Source organism: Schistocerca nitens, chromosome 5, assembly GCF_023898315.1.
Source record: "Schistocerca nitens isolate TAMUIC-IGC-003100 chromosome 5, iqSchNite1.1, whole genome shotgun sequence".
NCBI classification, from domain to species: domain Eukaryota; kingdom Metazoa; phylum Arthropoda; class Insecta; order Orthoptera; family Acrididae; genus Schistocerca; species Schistocerca nitens.
The window spans coordinates 288124493-288141075 of record NC_064618.1 but is presented as its reverse complement, the minus strand read 5'-3'; the positions used below and the strand labels follow the sequence as shown (position 1 = coordinate 288141075).

The 16583-nt window shown below is 41.3% G+C and overlaps 1 protein-coding gene across 8 annotated transcripts in view; it reads left to right on the top strand.

Moving 5' to 3' along the window:
• Nucleotides 1-16583, top strand: part of LOC126259166 (uncharacterized) — a 131016-nt gene that overhangs the window by 43814 nt on the left and 70619 nt on the right. For all 8 annotated transcript variants that reach the window (XM_049955730.1, XM_049955725.1, XM_049955727.1 and 5 more), the window contains one exon: nucleotides 12091-12207. In XM_049955730.1, the coding sequence (XP_049811687.1) occupies nucleotides 12091-12207 (117 nt within the window). The remainder of the gene's footprint in view (nucleotides 1-12090; nucleotides 12208-16583) is intronic.

The window sequence follows — 16583 nt, the reverse complement described above, 5'->3', positions numbered from 1 at the left end:
TCATCTTGGGTCTGTTACTTTTTCTTGTGTACATTAATGACCTATCATCTGTTACATTATCAGGTGCTAAGTTTGTTTTGATTGCAGATGACACAAATGTTGCAATAAGTAGCAAGTCAATTACAGATTTAGAAATGGCTGCTAATCAAATTTTCACTGACATTAATAAATGGCTTAAACCTAATTCACTGTAATTAAACTTTCACAAGACCCATTATATGCAGTTCATAACCTGTAAGAGATTTCCTTCCAGTATGTGTACACTATGTGATCAAAAGTATCCAGACCCCTACATGAAAAAGACTTACAAGTTCACGGCACCCTCCATCGGTAATGCAGGAATTCAGTATGGTGTTGGCCCACCCTTAGCCTTGATGGCAGCTTCCACTCTCACAGGTATATGTTCAATCATGTGCTGGAAGGTTTCTTGGGGAATGGCAGCCCATTCTTCAAGGAGTGCTGTACTGAGGAGCGGTATCAGTGACGGTCGGTGAGACCTGGGATGAAGTCGGCATTACAAAATATCCCAAAGGTGTTCTGTAGGATTCAGGTCAGGACTCCGTGCAGGCCAGTCCATTACAGGGATGTTATTGTCTTGTAACCACTCCACCACTGGCTGTGCACTATGAACAGGTGCTTGATCATGTTGAAAGATGCAATTGGCACCCCCGAATTGCTCTTCAATAGTGGGAAGCAATAAGATGCTTAAAAATCATCAGTGTAGGCCTATGATGTGATAGTGCCATGCAAAATAACAAGGGGTGCAAACCCCTCCGTGAAAAACACGACCACACCATAACACCACCGCCTTCGAATTTTACTGTTGACACTACACACACTGGCAGGTGACATTCACCGGGCAGTCAGCATACCTGCATCCTGCAATCAGATTGCCACATTGTGTACCATGATTCGTCACTCCACACAACATTTTTCCACTGTTCAATCGTCCAATGTTTATGCTCCTTACACCAAGCAGGCGTTGTTTGGCATGATGTGTGGCTTATGAGCAGCTTCTTGACCGTGAAATCCAAGTTCTCTCATCTCCTGCCTAACTGTCATAGTACTTGCAGTGGATCCTGATGCAGTGTGAAATTCCTGTGTGATGCTCTGGATAGATGTCTGCCTATTACACATTACAACTCTCTTCAACTGTCGGCAGTCTCTGACAGTCAACAGACAAGGTCAGCCTGCACTCTTTTGTGCTGTACGTCTCCCTTCACGTTTCCACTTCATTATCACATCAGAAACAGTGGACCAAGGGATGTTTAGGAGTGTGGAAATCTCATGTACAGACATATGACACAAGTGACACCCAATCACCTCACCACATTTGAAGTCCATGAGTTCCGGGGAGTACCCCATTCTGTTCTTTCACTATATCTAATGACTACTGAGGTTGCTTATATGGGGTACCTGGCAGTAGGTGGCAGCATAATGCACCTAATGTGAAAAAGTTTTTTTGGTAGTTGGGGGGGGGGGGGGGGGGGGGTCTTGATACTTTTGATCACATGGTGTATAACATATGAGGACTTGCAGATTGAAAATGTTGACAATATTAAATTTATGGGATTACAACTCGATAATAAATTCAGTTAGAAAGGGCATACTACAGAATTGCTGAAGCGCCTAAACAAGTCTGTATTTGCAGTGAAAATGATGTCAGATGTAGGAGATATAAAAAACACTTGCATACTTTATATACTTCCATTTGATTATCTCATATAGGATTGTATTCTGGGGTAACTCATCAAACTGAGCAAAAGTTTTCTGCATGCAAAAGCGTGTAATAAGAATTATTTGTAGTGTAAATTCAAGAACATCGTGTAGGAACCTGTTCAAGGAACTTTGTATTCTAACCACTGCTTCTCAATTTATTTATTCTTTAATGAAATTTGTTACAAGTAGTATATCTTTACTTCCAACCAATAGTTTAATACATAGTATCAATACTAGGAGTAAGAACAATCTACAAAAGACCTACAATCATTTACCTTGGTCCAAAAAGGGGTCCAATATTCAGGAACACTCATTTTCAGTAAATTGCCATCAACCTCTAAAAACTTAGTTTCAGATAAAGCACAGTTTAAACAGAGTTGGAAAGACTTTTTGATAGGCAACTCCTACTCTATAGATGAATATCTTAATAGGAACTGTTAAACCTGAATAAGTAAAAATGTCTGTTTTGACAGTACTTGGTCACAGCAGTCAAGATTAGGTATTTTGTGTATGATAAATTTATTAAAAGTGCATAACTATGTTTCATTCTAACAGTGTATTAATTCTATAAATATTAGCTGATTCAGTTCACTGTAATGTATTCACCTATTCTGATGATCTCCTGACAAATAATATGGGTAGTGTAAATTATATTCAAATGTTTTATGTTTCTTATGTTATACTTTCTGACATGTTCTGCACCTATGAGAGTCATCCCATTTTTGGATGTATGGAACACAAACTGAATCTGCTCTAATCTAATCTAATCTAATCTCCTCGGGCACATCCAAAGTTACTTCTTCATCTGATGACCACTCTCCATCCATGATAACATGTTGTGTCCTCCCTACCAAAAAGTCCTCAGTCTGGTCACAAGTTTTACTTGATACTCCATATGGTCATACTTTTGTCAATAACCGTAAATGTGGTACCGACTCAAATGCTTTACAGAAATTAAGAAATACAGCATCTACCTGATTGCCTTGAACCAAAACTTTCAGTATGTCATGTGTGAAAAGTGTGGGTCGCGTTTCACGTGATTGATGTTTTGAACTCCATGCTGGTTGGCATGGAGGAGGTCATTCTATTCAAGATACCACATTATGTTTGAGCTCAGAAAGCTTTCGACACTGTTCCTCACAATCGTCTTCGAACCAAACTGTTTGCCAATGGAATATCACCTCAGTTGTGCGACTGGATTCGTGATTTCCTGTCAGAAAGGTCACAGTTCGTAGTAATAGATGGAAAGTCATCGAGTAAAACAGAAGTAATATCCAGCGTTCCCCAAGGAAGTGTTATTGGCCCTCTATTGTTCCTGATCTATATTAATGACATAGGAGACAATCTGTGAGGCCCTATTAGATTGTTTGCAGATGATGCTGTCATTTACCATCTTGTAAAGTCATCAGATGACCAAAACAAATTGCAAAATAATTTAGATAAGATATCTGTATGGTGCAATGGTGCAAAAAGTGGAAATTGACCCTGAATAAAGAAAAGTGTGAAGTTATTCACATGAGTGCTAAAAGAAATCCGCTAAATTTCGATTATGCGGTAAGTCACACAAACCTGAAGGCTGTAAATTCAACTAAATACTTAGGGATTACAATTACAAATAACCTAAATTGGAATGTTCAGATAGATAATGTTGTGGGTAGAGCAAACCAAAGACTGCGATTCATTGGTCTAACACTTAGAAGATGCAACAGGTCTACTAAAGAGACTGCTTACACCACACTTGTCCACCTTATTCTGGAGTATTCCTGTGCAGTGTGAAATGTGCATCAGGAGGGACTGACAGGTGACATTGAAAAAGTTCAAAGAAAGGCGGCTCATTTTGTACTGTCGTGAAATAGGGGAGATAGTGCCACAGACATGATACATGAATTGGAGTAGCAGTCATTAAAACAAAGGCTTTTTTGTGTTGGGATCTTTTCATGAAATTTCAATCACCAGTTTTCTCCTCCGATTGCAAAAACATTCTGTTGGCACCCACCTACATAGGAAAAAATGATCATCATGATGAAATAAGAGAAATCAGGGCTTGCACAGAAAAATTTAAGTGTTTGTTTTTCCTGCGGGCCGTTCGAAACTGGAACAATAGAGAGAAAGCTTGAAGGTGGTTCATTGAACCCTCTGCCATGTACTTTATTGTGAGTAGCAGAGTAATCACTTTGATGTAGATTTAGAATATATTCTAAGAGTCTACAACAAATCATTGTCAAGGATTGTTGGATGGTAGTTTTGTGAATCACTTCTACTACCCTTCTCGCAGACGGTGGTGACCTGTGTCTTTTTCCAAGAACCGGGCATGGTTTTTTGTTCGAGGGATCTATCATAGATTACAGTTAGAAGAGAGCCTAACTCAGCTGAAAATCCAGTATAGAATCTGACAGGAATTCCATCGGGCCTTGAAACTTTGTTCAGTTTTAATGATATTGTCACATAGAAGAAGGTGTAATTAGATGAATGACAAACACTAACTTCACTTAATGAAGGTTTATTCAGCATTTGCACATACAAGAGCGTGGAGTGAACTGCCCGCAGCCAGAACACATATAGTATATATACAGCTAAAGAACATTCCAGTACAGTGAATCTTGACATTTGTGGATACTTCTAGAATGTACTTGAACCGAATATAGAAATTAACATTGTACAGTCCAGGTGAGTTCTGAACTCAAAACCCTCCATGCAACAGTTTAGCATCATAACCACTACACAACGGTGCTACTCAACTTCTTCTGTGACATTGCTCCCTGCTTAAGAGAACAGCATCTCGGTGTTACGTTGTCCTAGTCCGGGAATGAGTCATCGGTCATACTCCGACTCCCGATGACTGATGTTCGCCCTGGCGGTGATCTTCTTAGAACTTCTTTTGCTGCTATGCTCTTCATCACCTTACCGCTTGTTGCCTGTTGTTGGAGCTTCGAATTTACCTGAGTGGCAGGATCCTTGTAGGGCTTCATTTGAAGGATGTGGACCGTATCTCTGATCTTTCATCGTCTTGCGAAATCTTCAACTTCGTAAAGTAACAGCAGACAACTGTCTTACAACCTTATAAGGTCTGAAGTAGTACCTGAGGAGCTTCTCAGAGAGACCAACCTTCCGAACAGGAGTGAAGATCCAGATGAGGTCATTAGGCTGGTAGACAATAGGGCAGTGGCTCGTGTAATAGCTTTGGCGATCATTTTCTTGAGCCTGCAGCATGCGGAGTCGAGCTAACTGCTGAGCTTCCTCAGCTCTGGTTAACACCTGGCCGATGTAGTCGTTGTCCACGTCAGCAGGATGTAATGGAAACACAGTATCCATCTTTGTAGTCACCTCAGGCCCATGCACCAGGAAAAATGGTGTAAATCCTGTGGTGTCTTGTTTGGTGGTGTTGTAGGTAAATGTCACGAAAGGTAGTACCTCATCCCAGTTGCTCTGCTCAACATTGATGAACATTGATAGCATGTTGGCCAAGGTCTTATTAAGGCATTCAGTAAGCCTGTTCGTTTGCGGATGGTAGGAGTTGTCATGCGATGAGTAATGTTGCACTGACGGTTTACCTCTGTCACAAGATTTGATTGAAAAACTTTCCCTCGATCCGTAATTAACAATCTTGGGGCACCGTGTTTTAATACAATGTCTTCCACAATTAATTTGGCTACCTCAGACGCTTCGGCTGTTTTCACGTCTTTTGTATGGCATACCACATCAGATAATCAGTGCAAACAATAACCCATCTATTGCCACTAGCAGAAGCTGTAAATCATCCAAGGAGGTCAATTCCAACACACTGGAAAGGCGTTTCGGCTGGTGAAATTGGCATGAGTTGGCCAGGTAGTTTCTGAAGAACTGCCTTTCTCCTCTGTCACTCTCTACAGTGCGACACATAGTGATGGACACTCCTAAATAAACCTGGCCAGAAAAATCGATTCTATCATAGGTCTTAATAAATCCTAAATGTTTGGCCTCAGGTGTGTCATGGAATTTCTTTAGTACATCTTAAGCTCATGTGTTTAGAAATCACTAGTAGCCACCTCTTTCCAAATGGATCAAAATTTTTCTTGCAAAGTAATCCATTAACTACTGTAAATTGTCCTTTCTCATCCTCTGACCGATTTAAAGCGAGCATAATTTGAGATATCTTGGCATCCTCCTCCTGCTCAGCAGAGAGATCCTGGAGTGCAGCGAGACAGTCACTATCTTCATCAAAGTCTTTGAGGGTCCTGCACAGGGTTTCTTGAGAGACAATCAGCATCTTGATGTTTTCTTTCACTTTCGTACACTATGGAAATGTCATACTCTTGAAGACATAGTGCCCACCTGGCAAGTCGTCCTGTTGGATCCTTAAGACCTGTCAGCCAACAAAGTGAGTGGTCCAGAATGAGATTTTCACTCTGCAGCCGAGTGTGCACTGTTATGAAACTTCCTGGCGGATTAAAACTGTGTGCCGGACCTAGACTCGAACTCGGGACCTTTGCTTTTTGCGGGCTAGTGCTCTACCAACTGATCTACCCAAGCACGACTCACGACCCGTCCTCACAGCATCAGTACTGCCAGTACCTCGTCTCCTATCTTCCAAACTGCACAGAAGCTCTTCTGCGAACCTTGCAGAACTAGCACTCCTGGAAGAAACGATATTGCGGAGACATGGCTTAGCCACAGCCTGGGAGATGTTCCCAGAAGGAGATTTTTTACTCTACAGCGGAGTGTGTGCTGTTATGAAACTTCATGGCAGATTAAAACTGTATGCCGGACCGAGACTCAAACTCGGAACCTTTGCCTTGCGTGGGCAAGTGCTCTACCAACTGAGCTACCCAAGCACGACTCGCAACCCATCGGTCCCGAGTTCGAGTCTCGGTCCGGCACACAGTTTTAATTTGCCAGGAAGTTTCAAAGTGTATGATGGTCTATAACAACTGTGAATGGCCTTCCATAGAGATACTGTCGAAATTTGCACATTGCTCAGATCACAGCAAGACATTCTCTTTCTGTAGTTGAGTAGTTTCTCTTGGCTTTTGTAAGTGTCGTAGAAACATAGGCTATAACCTTCTCTTTTCCATCCAAAATTTGCACCAGAACAGCACCGATCCCATATCCACTGGCATCTGTGTGTAGTTGTGTAGGTGCTCTCTCATCATACAGACCAAGTACAGGGTCAGTCGTCAGAGCTTTTCACAGCACATCAAAAGAATCTTGTTGAGCACCACCCCAGATAAATTTAGCATCAGCTTTTAACAACTCTTGGCGTGTCCTGGCTTTGATACAAAAGTGTTTGATAAAACGACAGTAATAAGAACATAATCCGAGGAAGTTTCTCATATCTCTAACACTTTTCCGTTATAGATCTCACCTTTTCTGGGTCTGGCCTCACACCTGCGTTTGACACAAGGTGTCCAAGTATTTTGATTCTTTTGCTCCAAAGAGACACTCCCTTGGATTAATTTTCAGTCCGCCTTGTTGGAGACACTTACAAACGGCCCTCAGTCTTTTTATATGTTCATCAAATGTCTCTGAGAACACTATTTTACGCAACTCCAAGACATCTTGAATTGTAGTATGCTGTAGTTTTTCCTGGACGCTGTGCCCTGCAACTTAATTTTTCTTCAGCCTTGCACTTCTGTCATTGTGTGTCACTGAAATACTTGCAAAGTTCCACCTGGAATACTTCTCAGCTTGTGAATTTCTCCTTTGTTCTCATACCATTGCTTGACAATTCTCTCCAAGTAGCAAAATACGTTAGCCAAACACACGGTGTCACCCCACTTTTTAAATTTTGCTATACGCTCATATACCTTCAGCCACTTGTTTGGATCTTGGCCATCATCACCAGAGAACCCGGAAGGATGTCTCATGGGGTGGCACACAGTTGCTGTCATTGTAATGTCCTCTTCTTCTTCTGTCTGTAATGTCCTCTTCTGTCTCCGGGAGATTGCGATCTGTTGAATATGGCTCGAACTCAGGTAACTCGCCAACGTAAACGGCGGCTTGGTCGTGGCCTGATGTGAGCCACTGTGTCGTCGATAATGTGGGCTATCACAAGTTCCAATACCCAGCGTCTCCACCAGAATAATGTCACATAGAAGAAGGTGTAATTAGATGAATGACAAACACTAATTTCACTTAATGAAGGTTTATTCAGCATTTGCACATGCAAGAGTGTGGAGCGAACTGCCTCCGGCCAAAACACATACAGTATACAGGGTGGTACATTGATAGTGACCGAGCCAAATATCTCACGAAATAATCATCAAACAAAAAAACTACAAAGAACGAAACTCATCTAGCTGGGGAAACCAGATGGCGCTATGGTTGGCCTGCTAGATGGTGCTGCCATAAGTCAAACGGATATCAACTGCATTTTTAAAAAATAGGAACCTCCAGTTTTTATTACATATTCATGTAGTACGTAAAGAAATATGAATGTTTTAGTTGGACACTTTTTTCGCTTTGTGATAGATGGCATTGTAATAGTCACAAACATATAAGTATGTGGTATCACGTAACATTCTGTCAGTGTGGATGGTATTTGCTTCGTGATACATTACCCGTGTTAAAATGGATCATTTACCAACTGCGGAAAAGGTCGATATCATGTTGATGTATGGCTATTGTGATCAAAATGCCCAACGGGCATGTGCTACGTGTGCTGCTCGGTATCCTGGACGACATCATCCAAGTGTCTGGACCGTTCGCTGGTTAGTTACGTTATTTAAGGAAACAGGAAGTGTTCAGCCACATGTGAAATTTCAACTACGACTTGCAACAAATGATGATGCCCAAGTAGGTGTTTTAGCTGCTGTCGCGGCTAATCCGCACATCAGTAGCAGACAAATTGCGCGAGAATCGGGAATCTCAAAAACGTCAGTGTTGAGAATGCTACATCAACATTGATTGCACCCGTGTCATATTTCTATGCACCAGAAATTGCACGGTGATGACTTTGAATGTTGTGTACAGTTCTGCCACTGGACACAAGAGAAATTATGGGAGAATGACAGATTTTTTGCACGCATTCTATTTAGCGATGAAGCGTCATTCACCAACACCAGTAACGTAAACCAGCATAATATGCACTATTGGGCAACGGAAAATCCACGATGGCTGCAACAAGTAGAACATCAGCTACCTTGGCGGGTTAATGTATGGTGCGGAATTATGGGAGGAAGGATAATTGGCCCCCATTTTATTGATGGCAATCTAAATAGTGCAATATATGCTGATTTCCTACGTAATGTTCTACTGATGTTACTACTAGATGTTTCACTGCATGACAGAATGGCAATGACTTCCAACATGATGGATGTCCGGCACATAGCTTGCGTGTGGTTGAAGCGGTATTGAATAGCATATTTCATGACAGGAGGATTGGTCGTCGAAGCACCATACCATGGCCTGCACGTTCACTGGATCTGATGTCCCCGGATTTCTTTCTGTGGGGAAAGTTGAAGGATATTTGCTGTCGTGATCCACCGACAATGCCTGACAACATGCATCAGCGCATTGTCAATGCATGTGCTAACATTATGGAAGGCGAACTACTCGCTGTTGAGAGGAATGTTGTTACACGTATTGCCAAATGCATTGAGATTGACGGACATCTTTTTGAGCGTTTATTGCATTAATGTGGTATTTACAGGTAATCACGCTGTAACAGCATGCGTTCTCAGAAATGATAAGTTCACAAAGGTACATGTATCACATTGGAACAACCGAAATAAAATGTTCAAATGTACCAACATTCTGTATTTAAATTGAAAATACCTACCTGTTACCAACTGTTTGTCTAAAATTGTGAGCCATATGTTTGTGACTATTACAGCGCCATCTATCACAAAGCGAAAAAAGTGGTCCAACTAAAACATTCATATTTCTTTACGTACTGCATGAATACGTAATAAAAAATGGGGGTTCCTATTTTTAAAAATGCAGTTGATATCCGTTTGACCTATGGCAGCACCATCCAGCGGGCCAACCGTAGCGCCATCTGGTTTTCCCCTTCAAGCTAGACAAGTTTCATTCTTTGTAGTTTTTTCATTTGATGCTTATTTCATGTGATATTTCTCCCGGTCACGATCAATTAAGCACCCTGTATATGCAACTACAGAACATTTCAGTACAATGATTCTTGACATTTGTGGATACTTCTAGAATGTACTCGAACCGAATATAGAAATTAAAATTGTACAGTCCAAGTGAGTTTTGAACTCATGACCCTCCATGCAACAGTGTAGTATCATAACCATTACACCAAGGTACTACTCAGCTTCTTCTTCGAAAATATCATCTGTTTCTCAACACCACTGACACTAATATTTATTTCATTCATATTTTCAATGGTATGAGGATTAAATTGGGCAATTCCCTGGGTTTTCCTTTGTAAAACATTTGAAAATGGAGTTAAGCATGTCAGCTTTTGCTTTGCTGCCCTTAATTTCAGTTCCTGTCTATGTGCCACTATAATCTTTACACACGACCAGAATTTCTTTGGGTTCTATGAAAGATTACTTGACAATGTTCTGCTATGGTAGTCACTGAAGGCATCACACATTGCTCCCTTGACAGCCATATGCTAATCTCTGTTTATTTGGAAGTTTCTTTACAGTGATTGTATACCATGGGGGTTACCTCCCATTATGAACTGTTCTACTGGGTACATACATGTCCAGTGCATGGTCAGCTATTCTTTTAAACTTGAGTCCTCTACATGATTATTGTAACAAGCTGACTATTGTAACTGATGTAGTGATGGTATTTTATGTGTAAGAGCTGGTGGATATATACTGTTGTGGCATCATATAAAGGCTTATAATTGAGATGATGTAAGTAGATCCCTGACAGCTCACAGCACTTTTGCCAGCTTTCAACTGAAAAGTTCTGACAGCTGCAGGTCAAAACAGTAGCTGTCTACAGACCTCTGAAAACAACAAAATGGAGACATTCACAAAATTTCATTACATTATTGGTTGAGACAGCCCCGGAAACTACTACGCCCATCCCACTGCAACTGTCAGGGATCAGCTTATATCAACTCGACTATAGAAACTAACACATACTACCAAAGACAATGGAAGCGCTGTTGTATTTTATATGCAACAGGTTTCTAACTTATATCATGGTTCCGTAATGCAAAGGCATAGGAATTAAAATGAAGTCCGGGAGATTATGAGAATGTCCGCAGAGGAGTGCCACTGATCTCATTGAAAAAAGTTCCACTCAATGTATTCCCTTATAGCCTCTCAGCATCAAACACCCACTTACATGCACTGCTAAGGGTACAACCATGTCCCAGTGAAACTTGTCACCCAGTCTCATTGCAGTAGTTTCCGTGATAACGAAGCCAAATAGATAGTTGCATAGGACAAGATTTTTGTCTCATCAAAAATAAATCTTGTATGTGCATGACATTATTCCACTGTGCGGGCAGTTTAAATATGAAAATAGAAATAACAAACTTCAAAATGCCATGATCACTTTAGAAGACCACTTAGGTTACCAGTTTGGGCAAAACTATGTTGCCATCTTTGGATCTTATGCACTACACATCAAAGCATCTTGTTCACGTGTACAGTAATTCATCACACATAATAAATAGAAATTCCACAAACATGCATGACATAGTATAGGCATGCAAAAGGTAAAACAATCATTGTGTGAAATACCATTATGTATGGTATTTTGCACACATAGCCATGGTACTTTGAAGCGTAATGGATAAGATCTGAAGATGCCAACATAGTTTTGCCAAAGTCGGTAATCTGAGTGAATGCTCTACTAACATGAAAATGGCATTTTGAAGTTTGTTACTTTTATTTTCATAAAAATAAACCTATGTTTGTTGGTGAAGTTGTGGCCAGTAAGCACTGACTTATAAAAATTGTAGCGTTTAATATGGTGTCAAGTGTTCTGTACACAACCCTGACGGTACAAATGATCTGCCCACACTCAGAATAGACCCTAAGACCAAGGCTGTCCTTTACAAAGCATTTACTTTGACTTCCTGAATGTTGAGAAAATAAGTTGAATGCCTTATTCAGGATTCTGCTGTATGTCTTTTGACAGTGGTAATATTAAGACTTCAGCTCACCTAAACGTTGGATTTGCTTCCGTTTGGAAGTGTATAATTGAGTGAAGAATACACTGATATGACATTATGTTAGCAAATACTAATGGCTTGATATATGGACAAAAAATTACTTGTATTGCAAATCGTGAGAACAGTGTCATGTTGTGATTGAGATACTGTGTGCAGTATTGCACTTGTAGTCTAGAGGTGACCTCATCCTTCACCATTACATTCTGTTTAATATGTATGAATGAAATAAAATTTTATTCTGTATGAAATCAAACTATTTTTACTCACCCTCAAGTTTTCTTTTTCAGGGAGCTGCGTCGAGCTGTGAATCAAGCTGACCATTTTTGGAGCTATCAGCTGGTAGAAACAAGTGACTCTGATGATGAAGATACTGATCAAAGTAAAGAAGTGACCACTCTGGTTGGGTACATATTATGTTTTTAACTATTTTCAAGTATAGGATTATTGGCAAATAGACCAATTGAAGCAATGTGAGAATTTGTGTGAAATGATATTTCTGAAGCAATGCCATGAGTGAGAGCATTTGATATTGAGAAATTCTTTTCTTCTCATGGCCATAGTTTTCCCTTTCTTGAATAAATTTGTACATAAAAGAAATTCTTCTTGCAGATGTCCACCAACAACCACTTTCAAGGAAAACAAGTTTTGTTCAGTATACCATTGGAGTTCAGTTTGTGGATATTCTGCAAACAGACCTTTGATAAGTTTAATTCCTGAATATCAGTATCAATATTTAACATTATAAGAACTGACGATACAAAGCTGAATGGGATTACCTTTCAGACAAAGGTAGTAGTCATGCAACTTGAACTGCATCTACATCTCCATCTACATGAACACTCTGCAATTCAGAGTTAACGGCTTAACAGCCTGGCAGAGGACTCATCCAACCAACTTCAAGCTGTTTCTGTACCGTTTCACTCTTGAACAGTGTGTGAGAAAAATGAACCCATAAAACTTTCAGTGCAAGCCCTGATGTCTCTTGTTTTATTGCAATGATCATTTCTCCTTACGTAGATGTGCACTAACAAAATATTTTTGCATTCAGAGAAGAAAGTTAGTTACTGAAATTTCGTGAAAAGATCTTGTCACATTGAAAATAACATTTTTTTTTTAAATGATTGTCACCCTAACTCACACATCATAGCCCTGATGCTCCCCTCCCCCGTTCATAATAATACAAAACGGCCTGCTCTTCTCTGAATTTTTTTGATGTCCTCCTTCAATGCTGTATGATGTGGATCTGACATTGTGCAGCAGTACTCCAGAAGAGCATGGGCAAGTGTAGTGTTGGTAGTCTCTTTAATAGACCTTTTGCTTCTTCTAAGTTTTCTTCCAGTGAATGACAGCTTTCCCCACAACATTATCTGTGTGATTGTTCTAATTCACATTATTCCTAATTGTAATCCCTAAGCATGTAGTGGAATTGACAGCCTTTAGATTTGTATGGTTTATCATATTCCATTTAGTACTCATGTGGGTGACATCACACTTTTCATTATTTAGAGTTGGTTTCCTTTATGATGACCTTCCAGCAAAAATCAAGGAAGCAAAGATTAAAAAATGTTGGACATAAGTCACTGATTGGTTTCTCGTAGTATGCTTCCCTGGCCATTTTGAAAGAAACCAGGAGAATCTGTTGGCTTTAGATCTTGTTCTATTTCAAAAATTCACCTTCTCCCTGCTTGTCAGGCCCCATTCACCATCGGCCAGTTCCGTGGTGGAGCATGGCCATTGCCACTGTTATCTGTGATTGTCTTCAAGCTTTGCTACATCTTAAGCAGCACCTGTTCTCTGCCGGTCTTATTATCTTTAAATGTCTTCATGCCAAATCCCATTACTTAATCAAACAGAGCAAGCAGGTGTGTTGGGAATGCTTTGTTTCCTGTCTAGGTTCTTCTGTCCCTTCATCATGGGTGTGGACTCCCTCTGCACCCTCTGAGATTACAGTCTGGGCCTTGCCCTTTCATATGGCCTTCGTACAGATCCATCAGTTCTCACGGAACAACTTGCAACCCATTTTGTGACTGCATCAGTGTCAGCCTCCTATCCAGCTGCTTTCGTCCTGTGGAAATAGTGGGCTGAAGCTTCCTGATCACGTTTTACCCACCGCCGGGTGGAATCCTGCAATGAACCTTTCAATGAATGGGAGCTTCTTCTTGCCGTCTCTTCTCCTCATGAGTCCACTCCTGCCCCTGATTCTATCCACAACCAATTGTTTCAACAGCTCAATCCTCCACAATGACAACATCCCCTCCAGGTGTTTAACCTTATTTGGCTCAAAGCCATTTTCCCCTCTCAATGCAGAGACAGTATTGTGGTTCCTGTCATTAAGCCTGGGGAGGATCCATCATCTCTTGAAAGTTACTGCCCAGTCAGGCTGACCAATGTCCCCTGCAAGTTACGAGAATGGATGGTGGCTTGTCAGCTTAACTGGGTCCTTGAATCTCGAGACTTTACCAATGCAGCTTTTGGGAGGCATGGTCTTTGTGCTATCACGTCCTGCTTACACTCCCCGAGTGGAGTCTTTGGGGCCACCTCCTGAGTTTTGTTCACCACTTTCTGTTCCACCAGTCATTCAGAGTTCAGGTTGGAACTGTTCTCAGCTCTCTGCAGACCCAGGGAATGACATTCCACAGAGATCCGTATTTCTCAACACTGTTAACGGACTTGTGGCATCTGCCAGAACATTGGTCACCCCTGCCCTGTTGTGGATCATTTCTGTATTTGGGATAGCTCCCACTCAGTGGCCTATGCAGAGTGACAGCTCCAGGATGCCATCCAACACACTTCCATGTGGACAGTCTCACATTGTTTTCAATTCTCTCCGCGTAAGTCAAGGGTGGTCCATTTCTGTCACCATACTACGGCCATCCTGATCCAGAGCTCTACCTTGACACCCAACACATGGCTGTGGTCCATCAGTTCAATATCTTAGGTCTTCATTTTGACTGCAAGCTTAGTTGGTTGCTCCATATCTGTTATCTGAAGGTTGGTTGTTTTCTTAAACTCAGTGTCCTTCGCTCCTTTGCCCACACCTCTTGGGGCACAAATCGTTCAATCCTTCTTCACCTTTACTGGGCATTAGTTCTCTGTTGTCTGGACTGTAGTTGTCAAGTTTATGGATCAGCTGCCCCTTCCACATTGTTCATCTTTCATCCGGTTCACCATTGTGGTATCCATTTATCCTATGGTGCCTTTCGCACTAGTGCTGTTGATAGTCTTCTGGTTGATGCTGGGATCCCTCCCCTTTCGATTCAGTGGTCCCAGCTTGTGGTGTCCTATGCCATCACTATCTGTTTTTCACCTGCGCACACCTCCTATTCTATTCTTTTAGCCTACCTGCCGCCCACCATGTGGTGGTTTTACTGGTTGGGCTCCACGTCGCTTCTCTCTGCCATAACTTACATCTCCCCTACTTGTCCTCTTCCCCATGTTCTCTCCTGACCACCTCGCTTAGTTAGTTCCTTGGCCCTGGATTCAGATGGATCTCTTCCGGGATCCGAAAGCCTCCATCACACCAAATGTGTTCCATTGTTTGTTGTGAAACTCTTACGGGAGTTTCAGGATGACATGCATCACATCCTCTGTTGTCTTCTTGCCTGCCTCGTGTGTGGTGTTTACTGCAAAATTGATGGCCACTTTTCGGGCCCTCTTTCATTAAACAGCCCTCACTCACCCATGCTTTGTTATATATGGAATCGGTGAGTCGTCTTTACGCTATTGCTTGGAGTTTTTCCCTCAACCCCTTGGTCTCTGCCACACCCACGACCTTCTGGCTGATATTGGTAGTGCTGTTTGTTCAGGCGATTTTCTTTGGATTCCTGGCCATATACAGATACCAGGTAATGAACTTGTTGATTGTATGCCTGAGGGTGGGCGGCCACCTACCTCCTGCAGAATGACAGCTCCAGGGTGCCATCTGGCACGCTTCCATGTGGACACACTCATACTGTTTTCTTAGGTCTTCATTTTGACTACAAGCTTAGTTGAATGCCCCATATCTGCTACCTGAAGGTTGGCTGTTTTTGTAAACTCAGTGTCCATCGCCTCCCTCTGGGGGCGGGGAGTATCAAACTGGACACTGGAACATAACACTTATCCAGCACAGATCTAATGTCACTGAGAATGTTCCTAGCAACAGATAGTGTAACAAATCAACACAGAATTATGAGTGTTATACTTCTGCATTCAGGGTGTCAACAATTTTAAGGAAACATTTGTTACAGCTTCTAACTGGGACTGGTCTGTCAGGGTGTCTACAGTTCACGAGAGTCATGAAAAAGTAATGAATATGAACAGGTGGTTATGAAAGTAATCAAAAGGTAATGAAATTGTGTGGCTGGCCATGAATTTTGTTGTGTGTGTGTCAGTCAGATGCAGTTCTAGAAGGGAGTAGCAAATTATTGTTATCCCCAAAAAGGTTGTATACACTAGTCAATAAAGATTCACTCTTAAAAGTCTTTGTTATCTGTAGGGGAGTTGTCTTGTCTGTTCATCTGTGCAAGCCACATTGGTTCACAACCTTGAGGGGCAGGTGTGAACAGAGAAATTTGGAGATGTTGCTTCATTAAGCTTTATATGGTGTATACACTTAGTGGCAATGACATATAAATGGTAGCTCTGCCCATGACTGTGCTGCCATCCCATATGTTGCTGGTGGAGTATCAGTTGGAACAGCTGTTTTTTTTTTTTTAATCCTGTCCACTCCCACTTCTGTTTAAATCTCTTTAATCCACATCTTTTTTGGAAAGACAGTTCCTTAAAGGTTTTTAATAAT